Source organism: Theropithecus gelada, chromosome 16 (genome assembly GCF_003255815.1).
Source record: "Theropithecus gelada isolate Dixy chromosome 16, Tgel_1.0, whole genome shotgun sequence".
NCBI lineage: Eukaryota > Metazoa > Chordata > Mammalia > Primates > Cercopithecidae > Theropithecus > Theropithecus gelada.
This window is the reverse complement of record NC_037684.1, coordinates 29,605,552-29,625,556: the sequence shown is the minus strand read 5'-3', so window position 1 is coordinate 29,625,556 and position 20,005 is coordinate 29,605,552. Positions and strand designations below refer to the sequence as shown.

Below are 20,005 nucleotides of genomic sequence, written 5' to 3'. Positions count from 1 at the left end.
AGGAGTAGGACGGGACCGGGAGTGATGAAATCTGGAGGGGAACCCGGAGTCAGCAGTTAGGAGAGCCCCGCCTTCCCCAGGTGCATATAAAGGTCTCTGGGATTGGAGGCAGCCACAGCACACTCTCAGCCTTCCTGAGCACCTTCCTTTCTTTCAGCCAACTGCTCGCTCGCTCACCTCCCTCCTCGGCACCATGACCACCTGCAGCCGCCAGTTCACCTCCTCCAGCTCCATGAAGGGCTCCTGCGGCATCGGGGGCGGCATCGGGGGCGGCTCCAGCCGCATCTCCTCCGTCCTTGCCGGAGGGTCCTGCCGCGCCCCCAGCACCTACGGCGGGGGCCTGTCTGTCTCCTCCTCCCGCTTCTCCTCTGGGGGAGCCTGCGGGCTGGGGGGCGGCTATGGCGGTGGCTTCAGCAGCAGCAGCAGCTTTGGTAGTGGCTTTGGGGGAGGATATGGTGCTGGCTTCGGTGGTGGCTTGGGTGGTGGCTTGGGTGGTGGCTTTGGTGGTGTCTTTGCTGGTGGTGATGGGCTTCTGGTGGGCAGTGAGAAGGTGACCATGCAGAACCTCAACGACCGCCTGGCCTCCTACCTGGACAAAGTGCGTGCTCTGGAGGAGGCCAACGCCGACCTGGAGGTGAAGATCCGCGACTGGTACCAGAGGCAGCGGCCCAGTGAGATCAAAGACTACAGTCCCTACTTCAAGACCATCGAGGACCTGAGGAACAAGGTGGGTGACTGGTGTATGGAGCAGAGAGAGAGACTGGCACTATAGTGGCCCTTGGGATACCTCTTTTTAGCAATTACACTTTACAAACAGGGAGACTGGGCACTTTTGGAGAGTGGCCAGGATCACCCAGGGAAGTGGTGGCAGAGGGTCCTTTTCAGCATCTCTGTGCCCGGGCTGGGGCTGGAACCCTGAATCTCTTATTTCCTGCAAGGGTTCAGCTGCAAGTTCAGCTTCCCTGCCTTGGAACCAGGAAGGGGGTGATTGGGATGGAGTGTGTCCCTACATACCCTGAGCTGGTGGAGAAGGCAGCCCTGCCAGCCAGGAGACTTACAGATTTGGGGAGGTTCCTTTTGCCCCTTTCTGCCTTTCATGCTCAAGTAGTAAGGTCCTTGGCTGACCAGGGCTCCTGTCCTCCATCCCCACTCCAGATCATTGCAGCCACCATTGAGAATGCGCAGCCCATTTTGCAGATTGACAATGCCAGGCTGGCAGCCGATGACTTCAGGACAAAGTGAGCAGCCAACATGGTGGGCTGGGGGCAGAGGGCAAGGGACAAAGAGTGGGGCTCTGTCACTGTGGGGCAGGGAGTTCTGTCCACCCAGCAGGGCCAGCAGACCCCGAGCCTCAGAATCCTCAGGGCTGCAGCTGAGGACCTGACCTCTGTCCTGCCAGGTACGAGCACGAACTGGCCCTGCGGCAGACCGTGGAGGCCGATGTCAATGGCCTGCGCCGGGTGTTGGATGAGCTGACCCTGGCCAGGACTGACCTGGAGATGCAGATCGAAGGCCTGAAGGAGGAGCTGGCCTACCTGAGGAAGAACCATGAGGAGGTGCGGTTGCTACTGGCTTCCGGGGTGGGAGGCTGGTTTGGTGGGGTTGCCAGATGCACCCAGGGCCAGGAGAGGAGTCTGCTGAGCTGACTGCCTCCTGCCATCCCTTCCCAGGAGATGCTTGCTCTTCGAGGTCAGAGCGGTGGAGATGTGAACGTGGAGATGGATGCCGCACCTGGCGTGGACCTGAGCCGCATCCTGAATGAGATGCGCGACCAGTACGAGCAGATGGCAGAGAAAAACCGCAGAGATGCTGAGGCCTGGTTCCTGAGCAAGGTGGGGCTCGAGCCCTCAGTAAGCCTGCAGCACTTTCCAGCCGGGGGCTTTGGGAGAGCCTCACCTTTCGTTCTGCTTTCCTGTCTCAGACCGAGGAGCTAAACAAAGAAGTGGCCTCCAACAGCGAACTGGTACAGAGCAGCCGCAGTGAGGTGACGGAGCTCCGGAGGGTGTTCCAGGGCCTGGAGATTGAGCTGCAGTCCCAGCTCAGCATGGTATGAAGGACCCAGTACAGCAGCAGCCCCCAAGCCACCAGTAATGGCCACCACCCCCTCAACAAGCCACAATCTAGTTCCACCTTTCTTTTCTCAGGATGGGACCAGAGGACTCATGGGACCCATTATATAGACAGAGAAATTAAGCCCCAGAATAGTGGGCTAGCTTTTCTCCATATTGTCTGGCCCGTCAGTACCCCAACTGGGATCAAAATCCAGGCACCTCTCAAAAAGCATGCCCAGAGACCTGGAGGGACAGGAGTGACCACCTCCATTGACTCTTTCTCTCTTTCGCTTGCAGAAAGCATCCCTGGAGAACAGCCTGGAGGAGACCAAAGGCCGCTACTGCATGCAGCTGTCCCAGATCCAGGGACTGATCGGCAGCGTGGAGGAGCAGCTGGCCCAGCTACGTTGTGAGATGGAGCAGCAGAGCCAGGAGTACCAGATCCTGCTGGACGTGAAGACGCGGCTGGAGCAGGAGATCGCCACCTACCGCCGCCTGCTGGAGGGCGAGGACGCCCAGTGAGTCCCAGGCCCCCCAGTTCTGCCTCCCAGACCCTTTAGCCCCCCTGTTGCTCTCAGCACAACTGACTGCCCTGCCTTTTCTCTCCCACAGCCTTTCCTCCCAGCACGCATCTGGCCAATCCTATTCTTCCCGCGAGGGTAAGGCTTCTGAGGCTCCCCCGCACTGCAGCCCCTCTGCCTGTTTCCATGGAGTGGGGGCCGGGCCCTTCTCCTCAGAGCTCCCAGCCCTCCCTTCTCCCTGCCCTGGAGTCTGCTCAGCTCTCAGACTCCTTCTCACCTCCTCTTCTCTCTCCCACAGTCTTCACCTCCTCCTCGTCTTCTTCGAGCCGTCAGACCCGGCCCATCCTCAAGGAGCAGGGCTCATCCAGCTTCAGCCAGGGCCAGAGCTCCTCGAACTGAGCTGCCTCCACCACAGCCTCCTGCCCACCAGCTGGCCTCACCTTCTGAAGGCCCGGGTCAGGACCCTGCTCTCATGGCGCCGTTCCCAGCTGTCTCCCCTGCTCCTCCGCTGGTGGTGGGCTAATAAAGCTGACTTTCTGGTTGATGCAAACCTGTGTGATCTCTGTTCTTGAACTGATGGGAGGGGAGTCGCAGGTGCTCTCCAGAAACCTTCTGGAGCCTCACAGCCTGAGAGATGTGGGAAATGGGACAAATCTCAGAAGATCTTGAAAGGTCTTCCTGGAAGACCTCCATGCTCTGTGGAATTGGGAGGTGGGATGGGGGAGTGTGGGAGTGTCCACACGTGTTGACTGACACCATGGAGGCATTCTACAGAGGCTATTTTATGATATTGTCCTTGCAACCCTGTGAGGTGGGTGTGGTCAGGCCCATTTTGGAACTGACAACCCTCAGAATTCAGAGAGTTTCAGTAACTTGCATAAAATCATGCAGATCATGGCTGGAGCTCAAACTCAGTCCTGTCTGTCTGCAAAGTCCATGCCTTTAACACTACTCTATCTTTTTAGGTATTTCAACCCAAAGACTCCCACACTTGAATCTTAACTCTACCCATGGGCTCCTCCACACCTGCACACAGTTTTTACGTTGGAGGGTGGAAGGGAGTGCTTTCTGCCTTGAGAATGGTGTCCTTGTCAGACCTGAAATCCTCCTTCTCCCAGCCTGCTTCTCCTCACACCCCATCAACTCCTCCTTCCTCATTCCCTTCAGCTGGTGAATTGCGTGCTGATGAGCACCCTAGGAAACACCTGCTGCCCCATGGCCGCTGCCATGTTCAGATCTTCTTCCTCTCTCCCTAGACGTGGGCACAGCCTAACTGGGTCCCCTTGAGAGTCAGTCTCATCCACATTCAATTTCTGCTGAATGATTTCCACCAGAATATGGTCAAGACCAAGAACAAGGGTGAGATCAGGACTCCCCTGCTTAACAGCCCATAATGGATCCCATTTCCCTCCAGCACTCAGCCTTCAGTCTAAACCCAGCTTGGTGTCCTCCTGCCCCTCCCAGGTCTAAACCCCTGAGTCACCCTACCTGACTGAGATATGGCCCATACCTCTCAGTTGGCGTTCCTTCTTCCTGGATATCTTCCATATTTTAAATATTTAAATTAAAAAAAGTTATGTATGCACAACATCATAAGACTTTTTTTTTTTTTTGAGACAGAGTTTCTCTCTGTCGCCCAGGTGGAAGTGCAGTGGCACCATCTCGGCTCACTGCAAGCTCTACCTCCCGGGTTCACGCCATTCTCCTGCCTCAGCCTTCCGAGTAGCTGGGACTACAGGCGCCCGTCATCACGCCTGGCTAATTTTTTTTTTTTTTTGTATTTTTAGTAGAGATGGGGTTTCACCATGTTAGCCAGGATGGTTTCGATCTCCTGACTTTGTGATCTGCCTGTCTTGGCCTCCCAAAGTGCTGGGATTACAGACGTGAGCCACCGCACCCAGCCAAGGCTTTGAAAAAAATTATATTTTAAGTTCTAGGGTACATGTGCACAACGTGCAGGTTTGTTACATAGGTATACATGTGCCATGTTGGTTTGCTACACCCATCAACTCGTCATTTACATTAGGTATTTCTCCTAATGCTATCCCTCCCCCAGTCCCCACCCCGCAACAGGCCCCAGTGTGTGATGTTCCCCACCCTGTGCCCATGTGTTCTCATTGTTCAATTCCCACCTATAAGTGAGAACATGGGGTGTGTGGTTTTTCTGTCCTTGTGATAGTTTGCTTAGAATGATGGTTTCCAGCTTCATCCATGTCCAGCAATTTGCCTAAGCTTTCTATGTATTGATCATAAATTTGTTTTGTGATTAACCGCTGGAAGTATAAATCTCCCCAATATTTTAGAACCCTGGGTGTTCCATCAGTTTCATCTTCATGAAGATGTGTCTCCTAGAGCCTTCTGCCCTGCCCTTGTCTGTTTTGGATGCTGTATGGGTCTCCTGCCCAGCTGTGATCCTGGAATCTCTCTTCACTATCATCCTGAAATTCCTTCTTTTTCCTGTGTTGCATTCATTGTTTTCTGGATCCAATGTCTTCCTCCTTCCTGTTTTTATTTTTCTGTTTGTTTTAATGAAGCACATCCTCAAGTAGTTTCCTGGGAAGGGAGTTATCGGGGTTAAATTTTTTGAGACCATTTGTGTCAAAAAGATCTTTAGTTTACCCTCACTCTTGATGATAGTTTGGCTGGGTATGGAATTCTAGCTTGGAAATCATTTGCCCTCAGCATTTGAAGGTACAGTTTCACTGTTTCTTGACTTCGGGTGTTGCTTTTGAGAAGTCTTATGCCATATTGATTCTAGATCATTTCTTATTATCCTATTCCCACTCTCCTCCCTAGAAGCTTTTCAGTTCTCTTTCTCTCCAGCAGGCTGAAATACCATGTGTTCAACTGATGCAGCTGTGACTTCATCCACTGGCTGGACACTAGCAGAAACTTCCAATGTGGGAGCTCATCGTGTTCAATTCTGGCCAATTTTCGTGTTTCATGATTTCCTCCCTCCATTTTCTCTCCTTCTGGAATGGTTCTTTTTCCTATGTATTCTGTTTTATTTTCCATCTCGTCTTTTTTTGTTGTTGTTGTTGCCGTTTTCTGAGAAATTTCTTTAACTTTGACCTCTAACTCCATTATTCAGAGTTTTAAAAAATCTGCTGTATTTGGCTTGGCACAGCAACTCATGCCTGTAATTCCAGCACTTTGGGAGGCCAAGGTGGGTGGATTGCTTGAGTCCAGGAGTTCGAGACCAGCCTGGGCAACATGGTGAAACCCTTTCTCTACAAAATATATAAAAATTAGCTGGATGTGGTGGCCTGTGCCTGTAGTTCCAGCTGGTAGGGAGGCTGAGGTGGGAGGATCACTTGAGCCTGGGAAGTCGAGGCTGCAGTGAGCTGAGATCACACCATCACATTCTAGCCTGGGCAACAGAGTGAGATCCTGTCTTAAAAACAACAGCAATCTTTTATATTTTTCATATCTCATAGCTCTCCACATTTTTTCAACAGTATCTTGTTCTTGTTTCAAGATGCAATCGTTTCTCTGATCTCTTTGAGCCTATTAGTCCTGGCTCCAGCAATGCTTCTATTTCTGACATTGGCTCAGTTTCCTCAGTTCCTTTCTTCTTGTTTCTCTTGCCTCCATCTTTCAAGCCAAAGGCTTTTCTCAGATGTCTAGTGGTCCTTGGTAGTCATTCATATTTAAGAGTAAGTCACTGAGAAACTGACTGGAATATGTGTATATGTGTGCGGATAGCCTGGGAGCTTGCCACTGGTAGGTCTCCGTATAGAGTAATTGGTGGAGAATAAGCTGTTTCACTGGGGGACAGTTATCTGTAGGACTTTTCTTGGGTAGGGTCTTCCTCAGAAGGAATACCTCTAATTTCCTGTCTTGATTGTAAAAGCTACCAGCTTTCTGGAAGCTGACAGTGGAAAGGGGGCAGAGAAGGTCAGTCTCAGCTACTCTGCTACTAATTGATTTCAGTTTATTGGCCCTGCTTGGTGTCTCAGGATTCAGAGTCCCTCTGGGGAAATTCTCCAGTATAAACATCTAGTTTCTCCTGGAGTAATCGTGTAGTGGTTGGGATCAGACCAGGAGGGGAGAGAGGAGCTATAGGGGCTTCTCTGATTTTTTTTTTTTTTTTTTTTTTTTCTGAGATGGAGTCTCGCTCTGTCACTCAGGCTGGAGGGCAGCGGCACCATCTCAGCTCACTGCAAGCTCCGCCTCCCAGGTTCACACCATTCTCCTGCCTCAGTCACCTGAGTAGCTGGGACTACAGGCGCCCGACACCACGCCCAGCTAATTTTTTGTATTTTTAGTAGAGGGGGAGTTTCACCATGTTAGCCAGGACAGTCTCGATCTCCTGACCTCGTGATCGGCCCACTTCAGTCTCCCAAAGTGCTGGGATTACAGGCATGAGCCACTGTGCCTGGCCGCTTCTCTGCTTTTTACACATATCCCTAGCTCACCCTCCCATTTCTAGTTCACTTGTTCCTCACCGTTGGAGGTACCTGGTGCCCCCCATTCCAGAGACTTTCCAAAGTTCTTAAAAATTCAGAGTTAAAAAGTTCCAGAGTATAAATATGCTTTGCTTCTTGGCTTCTCTCTGGGCAAGCCCTGGGCTTTCTGTCTTTGTTTTCCAGATTCCAAAATTTGATTGCTATAATCTGCTCTCCTGATGTCTTTGACCCCATGGATTTTATCCATTTACAGTAATTTTAGTAGTGTTTAGGAGATGAAGATAAACTGCATGCTTAACCTGAGTTTAATCTGAAGTCTCTGCTTCACAAAACAAAACCATATTCATCTTTCAAGGTTGCTGAGCCCGATTCATTACTCTATAATGCACAATCATTGTTGGCATTGTTGGTTGTTCAGCAAATGTGTCTCCCTTTTTCTGGTCACCCTGTCTCCCAAGCCCTAGGGTGAGCCTATGACTCAGAGTGAACCCCAAATCTCGATACCAAAGGTAACCACTGATAGTATTTTTACAAATTTCTTTCTCTCTCTTTCTATATATAGTCATGCACCATATAACAACATGTTGTTTTTCAGTGATGGATGGTAAATATATACAAGAGTGGTCCCATAAGATTATAATACTGTATTTTTACTGTACTTTTTCTGTGTTTACATAGGTTTAGATACACAAATACTAACCACTGAATTACAATTGCCTATAGTATTCAGCACAGGAACCTGCTGTTCACGTTTATAGCCTAGGAACAATAGGCTATATCATCTAGCCTTGGCGTGAAGTAGGTTATACCATGTAGGTCTATGTAAGTCCACTGTATGGTGTTCACACAATGACAAAATTATTTAATAATGCATTTCTCAGAATGTATTCCTGTTAAGTAATCTGTGATTGTGTATACATATACACATATTTTTACATATATACATATATGTATAAATAAAATACATTTATGCATATATATTTATGTACTTATACATATATAAGTATAAATGAAGTAAACATATCTTACCAGCTATAATTACAACGACAATTGCACTAAATGTCTATACCATTTTGCATTCTCTCTTTTTTTTTTTTTGAGACAGAGTCTCACTCTGTCGCCCAGGCTGGAGTGCAGTGTCACGATCTCAGCTCACTGCAACCTCTGCTGCCCGAGTTCAAGCAATTCCCATGCCTCAGCTCCCACGAATATTTTTGATTATTTCCTTAGGCTAGATTCCTAGATGTATACTAGATGAGAAGATACAGATGTTTTAAGGTTCTCGATTTGTATGGCCAAATTGATTTAAAGAGAAGTTGTGCCAATTTGCATATCTTGCCAGTAGGTGCCTATTTCAAAACATGCTCATCAACTTTGAGTATTATCTTTGAAAACCTCTTTGGTAAATTGATTCATCTGATTATTTTAAAGATGGTGTTGTGGAAGGGCCCTTACACAGAGACATAGTCCTGGCCTGGGCTACTAAACAACTCCTGGGCTGGCACACGCGTTCATGAGTTGTTCATTAAAGATGTCAGAACAGAGGATGCAGAATACCCTCCAACTGGGCATGGGGTGCTATTTTGTTTTATTTTACCTTTTTATTTATTTATTTATTTTTTGGGACAGAGTCTCACTGTCACCCAGGCTGGAATGCAGTGGTGCGATCTCGGCTCACGGCCACCTCTGCCTCCCAGGTTCAAGCGATTCTCATGCCTCAGCCTCCCGAGTAGCTGGGACTACAGGTGTGTGCCACCACGGTCAACTAATTTTTTTTTTTTTGTATTTTTAGTAGAGACAGAGTTTCACCATGTTGGCCAGGCTGGTCTCAAACTCCTGGCCTCAAGTGATCTGCCTGCCTTGGCCTCCCAGGGTGCTGGGATTACAGGTGTAAGCCACTGCGTCCAGCCTGGGCAAGAGTGCTATTTTAAAGAAGTTGTACCTGTGCCTTCAGAGTGCCTAACCCCCAGGAGCAGATCCTTGGAAAACTCAACATGAAAGGCCTCTCCCTGACAGATGCAGAAATTCAGGTTTACAGTAGTTAAAGGAAAAAAAAAAACTTTCTTGGGGTCTCACAGTCACTTAGCAAAACTCCAGGAGAGCACGAATCACGTATCTCTTGTTCATACTGTTATTTCGTAGAAACAAATCATGAGCCCCTTTTAAACAGAAGGACAATATTGTTCAGAAAGATGAGTTTTTCCCTTCAATAAGGGAACCAGAATTTCCATCTGGAAATGGCTTGCTGCCTGGATTTCTCAAACTAAGATTCAGGTCCCAAATCAGACTGCCTTCTGCTCTTGCCTGGTCTTTCCCACTTCCTAAGATCCTGGCACCTGAGCTGAGAAGGTTGAGTACTCCCAGTGTTCCTTGAAACTTGTCTAATTTGAACGCACCTTCAGATTCCTTATACTTGACTTACTGTCAAAGTTTGGGAAATATTGTTTTAGATAATTGCATGAGGCGAAAAACAATGACTAGAGTGAGAATTAATGGCAGCCCATAAAGGGCATCTGCTGATGTAAATGAATGAGTGGTATGCTTGTAAAGCTCTGCTTTCTTTGGGTCCATTGTTTCTGAGAGCTGTAACAAGCTCAGGGTCCCTCCTAGTGTATGAGATAAGCAATTTCTTATGCTTGTCTTCTCACTGCTGTAGCTTGTTGTTTAAGACCTGTCTGCTCCCCGAAGCGTAAACAGTAATGAAACTCTTGTTTTGCTAGTCACCAACAGCCCCTAGATGGTACCCAGCCCGCAAGGGACACTCAGTAAAGACTTGTGGAGTCAGGCTGTGGAGGTTTGGTTTAGAAGTCTCTGCTCTTTCAGGGCTCCACAGAACTTTCTCAGAAGAGAATTTCTTGAGGGCAGGCTTCTCCGGGTTCCATGTGCCTCCCATTGTGTTGGTACAGGTTGGTCTCCATGGATAGGTATTGACAAGCTGGTATGGACATGAAAGCAAATATGTTCTTGAGCCCTGGAGGGATGGCGCCCCATCTACAGAACTGAGGCACGAGGCAGTGGAGCTCCTTAGCTGGCCCTTCCTCTGATGTGCTGTCTGCATCCTGGAATCCCCAACAGTCCAAGGCCCCCGAAGGGCTTTGAGCAGATCAGGGGGTGTTAAAGCAATAGTAGCAGCTATTCAGGAGACGCAGTTTCTGACATCACCCCTTGTTAACACACTGTTAATTGCAAGGGTCCCTCCTTCTCCTACCACGATAGGATTGTTACACATAAAACACATGAGTTGGCCGGGTGTGGTGGCTCACGTCTGTAATCCCAGCATTTGGGAGGCCGAGGAGGGAGGATCACCTGAGGTCAGGAGTTTGGGAGCAGTCTGGCCAACATGGTGAAACCCCATCTCTACCAAAAAATACAAAAATTAGCCAGGTGTGGTGGCGCGTGCCTGTAGCCCCGCTACTTGGGTGGCTGAGGTGGGAGAATCGCTTGAATCCAGGAGGTGGAGGTTGCAGTGAGCCGAGAGTGCACCACCGCACTCCAGCCTGGGTGACAGAGTGAGACCCTGTCTCCAACAACAACAACAACAACAACAACAACAACAACAACAACAGCTGGGCGCGGTGGCTCAAGCCTGTAATCCCAGCACTTTGGGAGGCCGAGACGGGTGGATCACAAGGTCAGAAGAGCGAGACCATCCTGGCTAACACGGTGAAACCCCGTCTCTACTAAAAAATACAAAAAACTAGACGGGCGAGGTGGCGAGCGCCTGTAGTCCCAGCTAGCTACTCGGGAGGCTGAGGCAGGAGAATGGCGTGAACCCGGGAGGCGGAGCTTGCAGTGAGCTGAGATCTGGCCACTGCACTCCAGCCTGGGCGACAGAGTGAGACTCCGTCTCAACAACAACAACAACAACAACAAAAAACAACAAAAAAAATCCCATACGTCTCTAGCTTTTATCTACCGCATGAATAGTGTGATGAAATAAAAGGAAATATAGAAAATGAAAACATTCATCCATTGTTCTGTCACCAGAGCTTTTATTCTCCCAGGTTCTTTTCCGGCTTTGTTATATGTGATTATACAGCAAAGATGACTTTCAGATTATTTAAGGGGCTTCACTTAATGTTAAATTAATAGAAAGACCACTATAAAAAGGCGTATGTGCAAAGATATTTACTGCTGTTTTATTTGTAGTGACAGAAGATAAAACACATTTTTTAAAATTGATAGTGGGCAGGTGGAATAAAGAATGGTCCACTCCTGCCCTGGAGTATTAAGCAGCCATTATAGTCAATAAATTGGAGCTATTTATTGGATGGCAAGGAGGGATTCCCCCAGGGATTGGCGAGAGAGAAATGTGGAATGCAGAAATGTACATGTAGGATATTGATTTCACTTGTGTGAAATAAACAGCCAATCCTTCATCTCTCATTTATGTAAATGCATGTACATGTGTCTGTGAGATTATATAAGCACCAACGATATGAAAAGATACATACGGAGTTATTAACATAGATTACTGTGGGGTGGGGCTGAAGGTTGATGTGGGTGGCAGTGGTTGAGGGGAAAAGAGGAGCCAAGAAAAACAGGAAAGGAACAAAAAGAATGCACACATTTTAATACATATGCATAAAATTGTGTGTGTGTATATGAATAAAGAAACTAAACAACAATTTAAGAACCAAAGAATCAATGAATTTGTTGAATACCACATCGACTTCCTAATTAGAAACCGATTGCGTGCACTAATATTCTGGCCTGTCAATTTTATGTGATCATAAAATAGATTTTAAATTTACTTTATGCTTAGATAATAATATAACTATACAAATTGAAACTGACAACCAAAAGAAAACATTTTTTTTTTTTTTTTTTTTTGAGACTGAGTCTGGCTCTGTCGCCCAGGCTGGAGTGCAGTGGCCGGATCTCAGCTCACTGCAAGCTCCGCCTCCCGGGTTTACGCCATTCTCCTGCCTTAGCCTCCCGAGTAGCTGGGACCACAGGCGCCCGCCACTTCGCCCGGCTAGTTTTTTGTATTTTTTAGTAGAGACGGGGTTTCACCGTGTTAGCCAGGATGGTCTCGATCTCCTGACCTCGTGATCCACCCGTCTCGGCCTCCCAAAGTGCTGGGATTACAGGCTTGAGCCACCGCGCCCGGCCCCGAAAACATTTTTAAAAAAGGTTAGATCACAGTCCTTTGCAGCGGGTCATGTCAAATAGCTCGGGGGAGGGCAGAAGTTAATCTGAGGCTGAACTTCCAGCGTGAACTTGGAGGGATCCTCCACCCACCCCTAGTCTCTGTGAGTTTCAGTTTCCTTGTCCGTACATTTAGGGTATCAGTATTTACCTGAAGGAGTTTGAGGAATAAAGGAGATAAAGGGTGGATAAAACACACAGTATGTACCCAAAAAACATTTTTTTTGTTCCTTCCCTCTCTTGTTTGACAATTTTTAATTTGCCCAACCTGGTATTGCTTGATGCGATTCTGGCAGCAAGGCTGCAGACAGGCAGCTGTGTTCTGCTTCCTAAAGCTGAGCAGGAGAAAATGCCTCCTCCCTTCCTGCTCCCTGCAAGGCCTCCTCACTATCTCCACGCACCTGACTCATCCCATTTTACAGGTGAGGAAATTGAGGCTCAGGGAGTCTGAGCGACTTACTCAAGGATGCATGACTAGTAGGTGGGGTGTCAGAATGCCCCGCACCCCCAACCCTGTGCCGCCTCTGCATAGATCTTCCCTGGTGAGCAGATCCCTGGTCTCGTTTGACTTAATCAGGCTTGCAGAGAAGGTGGGTGCTAGCAGTAGGTCAGTGAATTCAGTCCAAGTCCACTTACAGGCTGCTCTGGGCCAGGTATTGTGCTGGGAAGGTGGGCTCAGGGTGGGGATACAGTGATAAGTCAGGAGCCACCTTGGCCTTAAATAAGATACTTACTTACAGCACCTACACAGGCAGTGGTGCTTTTTGTCCTCCTTCTCCTAGAGGTGCCTTTGGTGTGTGAGGGGATGGGCAGTGCCCCTGCTGGCTGAGCTCTTTCTCAATAGCTGGGCCTTGGCTGATGCCTCCTCTCTCCCTCCTCCTCTTCTATGTAAGGGGGTGGGGACTGGGCTGTGGACCTACAGAGACTTAAACAGTGGCTGCCCTATCTGCCCACATGGCCACAAGAATTGCAGCCTTAGTGAGTTCTCTACAGTGAGAATAACCATCCCCCACCCACCCCCAGGAGCAGATCTGCCTGGGCTTGAACCCAGTCCCATTTCCTCCCTGCCTTAGTGTTGCTCTGAGGATTAGAAGACATGATGAAGTTAAGATCTGGCCCCTGGTAAGTCTTCAATACAAATTAACCTTTGGTGGAATGAGACTGTAAGAGCGTATGTTCTACCCCTAAGCTAGCTCAAGGGGATGACTGCTTAAACTGGTTCTGTTCTGTTCTATAGAACAACAAGAGACTTGACTCAGGGGTTTCACTGTCATACTTACCTTCTCTAACACCACCAGCACCACCACCACCACCCTCATCATCACCACTCCCACCATCATGACCACCACCACCATCACCACCATAATCATCACTATCATTACCAGCACCACCACCAATACCCCCCCACCACCATCACCACCATCATTACCCCCACCACCACCACCACCACCACCACCACCAACATCCCCATCATCACCATCACCACCCCCACAACCACTACCATCACCACCATCACCACCGTAATCATCACTATCATTACCANACCATCACCACCATCATTACCCCCATCACCACCACCACCACCACCATCCCCACCATCACCATCACCACCCCCACAACCACTACCATCACCACCATCACCACCACCATTACCATTACCACCATCACTACCATCACCACCATCATTACCACTACCATCACCACCATAATCACTGCCATCATTACCATCATCACCACCACCCCTACCACCACTACCACCACCACCATCATCACCACCATTACCATTACCACCATCACTACCATCACCACCACAATCACCACCACCACCACCAATGCCATAATTACCATAATTACCACCATCACCACCGCCACCACCACCACCACCACCACCATCACCACCATTCCTACTGCCACCATCCCTACCATCACCACCACAATCACCACCACTAAACCAATACCCCCACCACCATCACCCCCACCATTACCACCACCACCACCAACACCCCCACCACCGAAATCACCACTCCCACCATCCTTGCCACCATTAACACTACCACCATCACCACCCCCACCACCACCATCACCCCTACCCCCACCCACCACCACCATCATTACCACCATTATCACTGCCACCATCCCTACCATGACCACCACAATCACCACCATCATTACCACCATCACCACCACCACCACCACCACCACTACCTCTAGTACCTCTAACACCCCCAGCACCATCACTTCCATTCCCCCAATCACTCCTCTAGTTCTTTGAAGGGGGTGTTGTCCATATGGGTTAAGTTAGACGGGAGCAAACAAAGTCTTGGGACACACAGACATCACTCAAGCTGGGACAGTCAAAGGACAGATGCACACTGAGTGCTGCAGTAGAAGAGTCCTCGCTAGATGCTGACAGAGAGAACAACCAACAGAACACTGATGAGATAATTGAGATAATGAGGTAGCACAGACTTGGATCCCCCCATGGGGCTCCCTGGGAGGCAGACAGTGCCTGGTCTGCCTTGTGAAGGCTGGACAGTCTCTGAGTGCTGCCTCTGCTCCTGTCACTTAGGCTGTCTCCCTGACCGTGGGGGCCCACCAACTCTTCTTTCCGTTCCCTCACCAATATCCTCCCCCAATCTGTTTTTCCCTCTTTCACTTTGTTTTATCCAGAAGCAGAGTTGCTTTGCTTTCCCTTTGTCCCTTCTAGTCTCTTGCTTATGGCCTAAACCTCGAGGCTCGTTGGCACACTGGAGCTGGCTCATGCTGACTCTTGAGAGTTAGATATTAAAATTTCAGGAATTTTGCAAGGTGATTGTTAAATATGGCTCTCATCAACGATTAAATTATATGAACTTAAAATTAAGTGAATTATATTGAGAACAAAGGTAATGCATACTGAAAACTCATTCCTTCCAAATTATTTTACTACATTGTACTAATATCTGTGCTCTTGATGTTACTTATGACCATTTTATCTATGTGGGGGACATGGTACAAGGCACGTCTTTCCCAACCCTGTGTTAAGTGACTCCCTGTTGGTTGCTTGAAATTGGCCACAGTAGGGGTATTTACAACACGAAAAAGAAAACATTATAAATTGGGGCTTGATTTATTGTTTTATTGATTATTATTATTATTTTTTTAAGATGGGGTCTCACTGTACCACCCAGGCTGGAGTGCAGTGCTGTGGTCATGGCTCACCGAAGCTTTGGCTTGCTGGGGCTTAAGCCATCCTTCCACCTCAGTCTTCCGAGCTGCTGGGACTACTGGTGCATGCCACCATGCCTGGCTAATTATTTAATTTAATTTTTTTTTTTTTTTTGTAGAGATGGCATTTCGTTATGTTGCCCAGGCTTGTCTTGAACTCCTGGGCTCAAGTGATCCTCCTGCCTCAGCCTCCCAAAACCCTGGAATTACAGGTGTGAGCCACCATGCCCAGTCTCTTTTAGAAGCTAATTCAAGCTGAGTTTCTGTTGCTTGCAATCAAAATGTGCCCATCAATATATCCTGTTACCTAATTCTTGATTTATTTTTATTCTATCCTTGCTGGATATTTTTAGTTTTATTATAAATGTGTCTTTTATCGCAAGCCGTCCATGCCCTCTTCTGGAACTGGGAGACAGAAATGGTCATTTTTTTGCAGATATTGCACTGACAGCCAGGATGGCCTCATTGGAACCTCAGAGGCTGGTTCCCCATTCCACAGAATGTGGGCCCTGCTGGAAGCTCCCAGGCCTTCTCCCCTCACACCTAAACCATTCACTGACTCTTCCTCATCAGTTTCCAGGCCTGCCCTGTTCCCACAGCCTCCACCCTGACCAGGGCCTTGCAGACTCATCAGCCCATCACCTGGCCGGCTGACCTCAGCAGTTCCTGGCTCCTGCAACAGGAGCTCCAGTAACATCCTGGACTCTTCGTTGTTCTCTGCCTCAAGGTCTTTGGCTGAACCTTGACAGCTGTTCTCCATTTGTACCCCACACCCCCTTTGGTCCAACTCCAGGGCTTAATTTAAGTGAACTTTTACTAAACATTTCCTCTGTGCCAAGCACCATGCTGGCCACCTGCCCTGACTTACCCACTCCTATCCTGCCAGGCTGAACTGGTGCTACTCCCATTTGAGAGAAAACCAAAGCTTGAACGGCTGCAATGGCCTGTCCAAGGTCGCATGGCTCGTCAGTGATGGAGCCAAGACCTGAAAGCTGGTCTTTCTGATGGGGGAGGCCCTGCTTCTTCCTTGATTCCATGCGGTATCACGTCTGGGGGAGGGAGGTGGGTTGCAAGATGCTGAATCTGTTCCCACACATCTGACTGTGGGAAATGACTCTTTCTACCCATGAGGCTAGAACTACCCGGCGACCCCTTCCCTTCCTCTTTCCCTTTCCCTCTGTCCTGCCGGCCAGAGCTCAGGACTCCTGACACAGACATTCCACCTCCCAGGTGCTGACTCTCCCCGCGACTCACCGCTGTATGCTGGAGTTCCCACAGCCACGCCCTCTCCCCCACTCCACCCTCCAGGGTTCTTCCTTCTTTCAAAACCTGAGTCAAAGTGCACCCTTTCCAAGAAACCTTCTGTGTGCTAATCCACCCCACCTTGTGGCTCCTGTGCTCCCAGCTCCCCTCAGCCTATGGCACAGAGAAAACTCTGGGCTCTGCAACCCTCCTCCATCAGACTGGACAGCCCACGGGCAAGGGTTGTGTCTCCCTCATCAGACCAGAGTAACGCTGAGGACTGACTATGTGAAAAACACTTTGTGGTCCCCTAAGGCACTATAGAGAGGTATAATCAAGGGTGGGGGCACAGATCACAGAGGCAGTGGGAGGGCTGAGAGATGGGGAGAAAGCCAGTGACCTGAGCTGATGGGGTGGGACTTCCTGGGAGAGGAGAGGTCTGAGCCAACAACATCCCTTACCTGGATGTTTTTGCTTTACCTGGCAATTTGCCTTACCTGGCAAATTCTCCCTGCTTGTCCCCCACACCATGGCAAAGTATGTTCTGCATGGACACCAGGGTGGCCTTTGTGAAACATCTGACAGCAACACTCACCAGCTTAGGACCCTTCAGTGGCTCCAGTGTCATCAGGATAAAGTCTGAGCTTCCCAGCACCTTTATCACCACCTGGCCTAAGGCTCTCAGTTTCATCAGGCAGGCCCAGCCTTGGCTGTGAACACCAGCAATACATAACTGCTTGCAGTTTCCATCAGACTAGTCTTTCACACGTCTGCACTTCGCCCGGGTGCTTCCTTGGGCAAATAGGACGTCCATCCTCACTTCCACTGCTTGCTCAGCATATACTCATCTTCAAGGTTCAGATCAGTTAAGAGCTCCTCTAGGATGCTGGCCCCCCTCTGTCCCCAGCTGGGCTGGCTGTCCTTTCTCAATGCTCCACCATCCTTCACCCACCTGCCCACCCACCATCCACCCACCTCCTGTTCATCCGTCTATCCTTTCATCCATTATTATTCCTTCCTTCCATTCATCCATTCATCTACTTCCCTGCCTGACCACACCCCACCCGTTCATCCCTCCACTTTCTCTCCTTCTTCCCTTCCTTCCACTCATCTATCCATCTGTCCACCCACCCATCCGTCTATATGTCTATCTATCCATCCATCCATCCATCCATCCATCCATCCATCCATCCCTCTTCTACATTCCCTTACCCTCTTCCCTTTCCCCTCTTCCTGCTCTCCCTCCTCCCTCCCTCTCCCTGTCCTCCTTCTCTCCTCCCTCCTCTTACTCTCCCTCCTCCTTCCCTCTGTCCTTCCTTTCTTCATTGAGCACCTACTTTGTGCCACATAGTCTGCAGGAATCCACATAAACCATATGTGGAACTGAGGCTTGGCCTTAAAGAACGTGAGGGGTTTGGGTAGGAAGAGAGGACATATGTGGAGATTCAGGCAGAGATTGGAAATGGATGGAGATGTGGGGACCAGCAAGGGGACAGGACTATTGGGGAGGGGACCCAGTTTACAGTGGGGCCTCATGAGTGATGGGCTGGCGCATTTAAGCTGCATTTTGCCTGAACTGGGAGCTAGCAGCAGGGCTGTAAACTAATCTATTCCTTGCCTTTGGCCACCTGTCTGTCTGCGTTTTTAACAACCTGAACATGATTCTGGGATGCAGGCACAGCCCTTTTCACCCCAGGCATATTCTTACCCTGCCTAGCTCAGAACCCCGGGTGACACTTCTGCTGTGTGACCTTCAACATGTTCCTTCGCCTGGCTGGGACTCGCATTTTCTATCTGTAAAGTTAAAAGCCTGATCTAGAGGCTCTTTTTGGCTCTGACTTTTGGGGACTTTCTAGCAGGAGGGGACCTGTCATTAAAAAGCGAGGCTTGCAGCCAGCTGAGCTGAGGTGGAACCCTGAATGAGCAGCTGGCTTGCTGTGGGCCTTGGGGGAACTCCTCCACCTCTGAGCTTTCTTCTATAATGTGTGCTGGCTGAGCTCTGTTGTCAGCCTTGTGGCACAGCTCGGGGGCTCAGACAAGGGCACAGATACTGAAACGCTGGCTCAGCCCATCTCTTGTGTCAGCCCAGGTGGGCAGGCTGGCCTGGGAAATCAGCAGGTGGCATAGCTCTCTGGGGGAAAGGGGACCCTGGGGCCTCAGGAGGTGCTGTAGCCTCCCGCTCCCTTGTGCTGCAATCCTGCCTTCTAGCCAACTCATGGCCTCCATGCAAGCCCTGCCCTTCTGGCAGCAGAGGCTGCTCCCTCCCCAGCCCACTGTCTCAGCCCACTCTGACAGCCCTGAGCTCTGGGAGCTTGACCTACTCTCCACACAGTTTTCTGAGGCTTGGCGGGGAGAGGGATGGGCAAGGTGAAGGGGATGGGGCTCTTGGGGGCTGCCTCGCCCTGCCCGCTTCACCTGTTTGGATTGGCACGGGGCTTCCCCATGCAGGGTGGTACAGGGAGACTCACTAACCACAAGAGGCCCTGCCCTAGACTCCTCCTTTACCCCCCTCCTTCTGGGGCAGTCTGGAGGGAGGGCCAGGTAATGCTGCTCACACGAAGCCTGCCTAGAAGTCCAGAGGTGGGGGGTGCTCCAGGGGAGGGTGCAGAGGGGCCGAGAGGAGAGAAAGGGGCGCAGGACTCTGCCAGGAGGAAAGGAGAAGCTCAGGCCCGGGCAGGTTCTGGGGGCCTGGGAATCACAAGGGGGGCTCCAACTTGTTACTTGACTCCGGGCCTTTCTGGACTCAAGACTTCCCATCTGCAACATGAGAGGAGCCAGATTCCCCACTTCTTTCCCCAGGGCTGGTGGGGGCCTAGCAAGGCTCTAGACAATTGTGAGAGAAATATGTGCTATTTCTCCACAATAATACATTGTGAAGGGAAGCCGGCATGGGAGTGTCTCAGGGAAGGGGTCCCCAACTCCTGGGCCACAGACTCTACCAGCTGTGGCCTGTTAGGACCCAGGCGGCACAACAGGAGGTGAGCTGCTGGTGAGTGAGCATTGCCGCCTGAGCCCCGCCTCCTGTCACCTGAGCTCCGCCTCCTGTCACGTCAGCAGTAGCATTAGATTCTCATAGGAGCATAAACCCTCTCTTCAACTGTGCACGCGAGGGATCTAGGATGTGTGCTCCTCATGGGAATCTAACTAACGTCTGCTGATCTGAGGAGGAACAGTTTCATCCCGAAACCATCCCCACCCCCAACCCCCTAGGTCCATAGAGAAATGGTCTCCCATGGAACTGGTCCCTGGTGCCAAAAAGGTTGGGGACTGCTGTCTTGGGGCACAGAGAGGGTTTAAGGAGGCCTAGTCTGGCTTTGGGGCTGGACAAGAGAGTAGAAAGAGTTCTTTCTCTGGGCTTGGATCTCCCAAAGTCTCTCCTGAAAGCCACAGTCCCTCAAGGAGTTCCTTCAAATGAGGCTCTTAA

At 49.8% G+C, this 20,005-nt stretch overlaps 1 protein-coding gene across 1 annotated transcript; it reads left to right on the top strand.

Annotated features, from left to right (window-relative positions):
- KRT16 (keratin 16) lies at positions 1-3,122 on the top strand. The gene is made up of 8 exons (XM_025363181.1): positions 1-727; positions 1,156-1,238; positions 1,400-1,556; positions 1,671-1,832; positions 1,922-2,047; positions 2,349-2,569; positions 2,664-2,710; positions 2,871-3,122. The coding sequence occupies exons 1-8, from the start codon at positions 194-196 to the stop codon at positions 2,969-2,971; spliced, it is 1,431 nt and encodes a 476-aa protein (XP_025218966.1). The 5' UTR covers positions 1-193; the 3' UTR covers positions 2,972-3,122.
- The last annotated feature ends 16,883 nt before the right edge of the window (positions 3,123-20,005 follow it).

Coding starts and splice junctions, on each gene's coding strand:
- KRT16 (XM_025363181.1), top strand. CDS start 194: ATGACCACCTGCAGCCGCCAGTTCACCTCCTCCAGCTCCATGAAGGGC. Junction 728..1,155: donor TCGAGGACCTGAGGAACAAG/GTGGGTGACTGG, acceptor TCCCCACTCCAG/ATCATTGCAGCCACCATTGA. Junction 2,048..2,348: donor TGCAGTCCCAGCTCAGCATG/GTATGAAGGACC, acceptor TTTCGCTTGCAG/AAAGCATCCCTGGAGAACAG.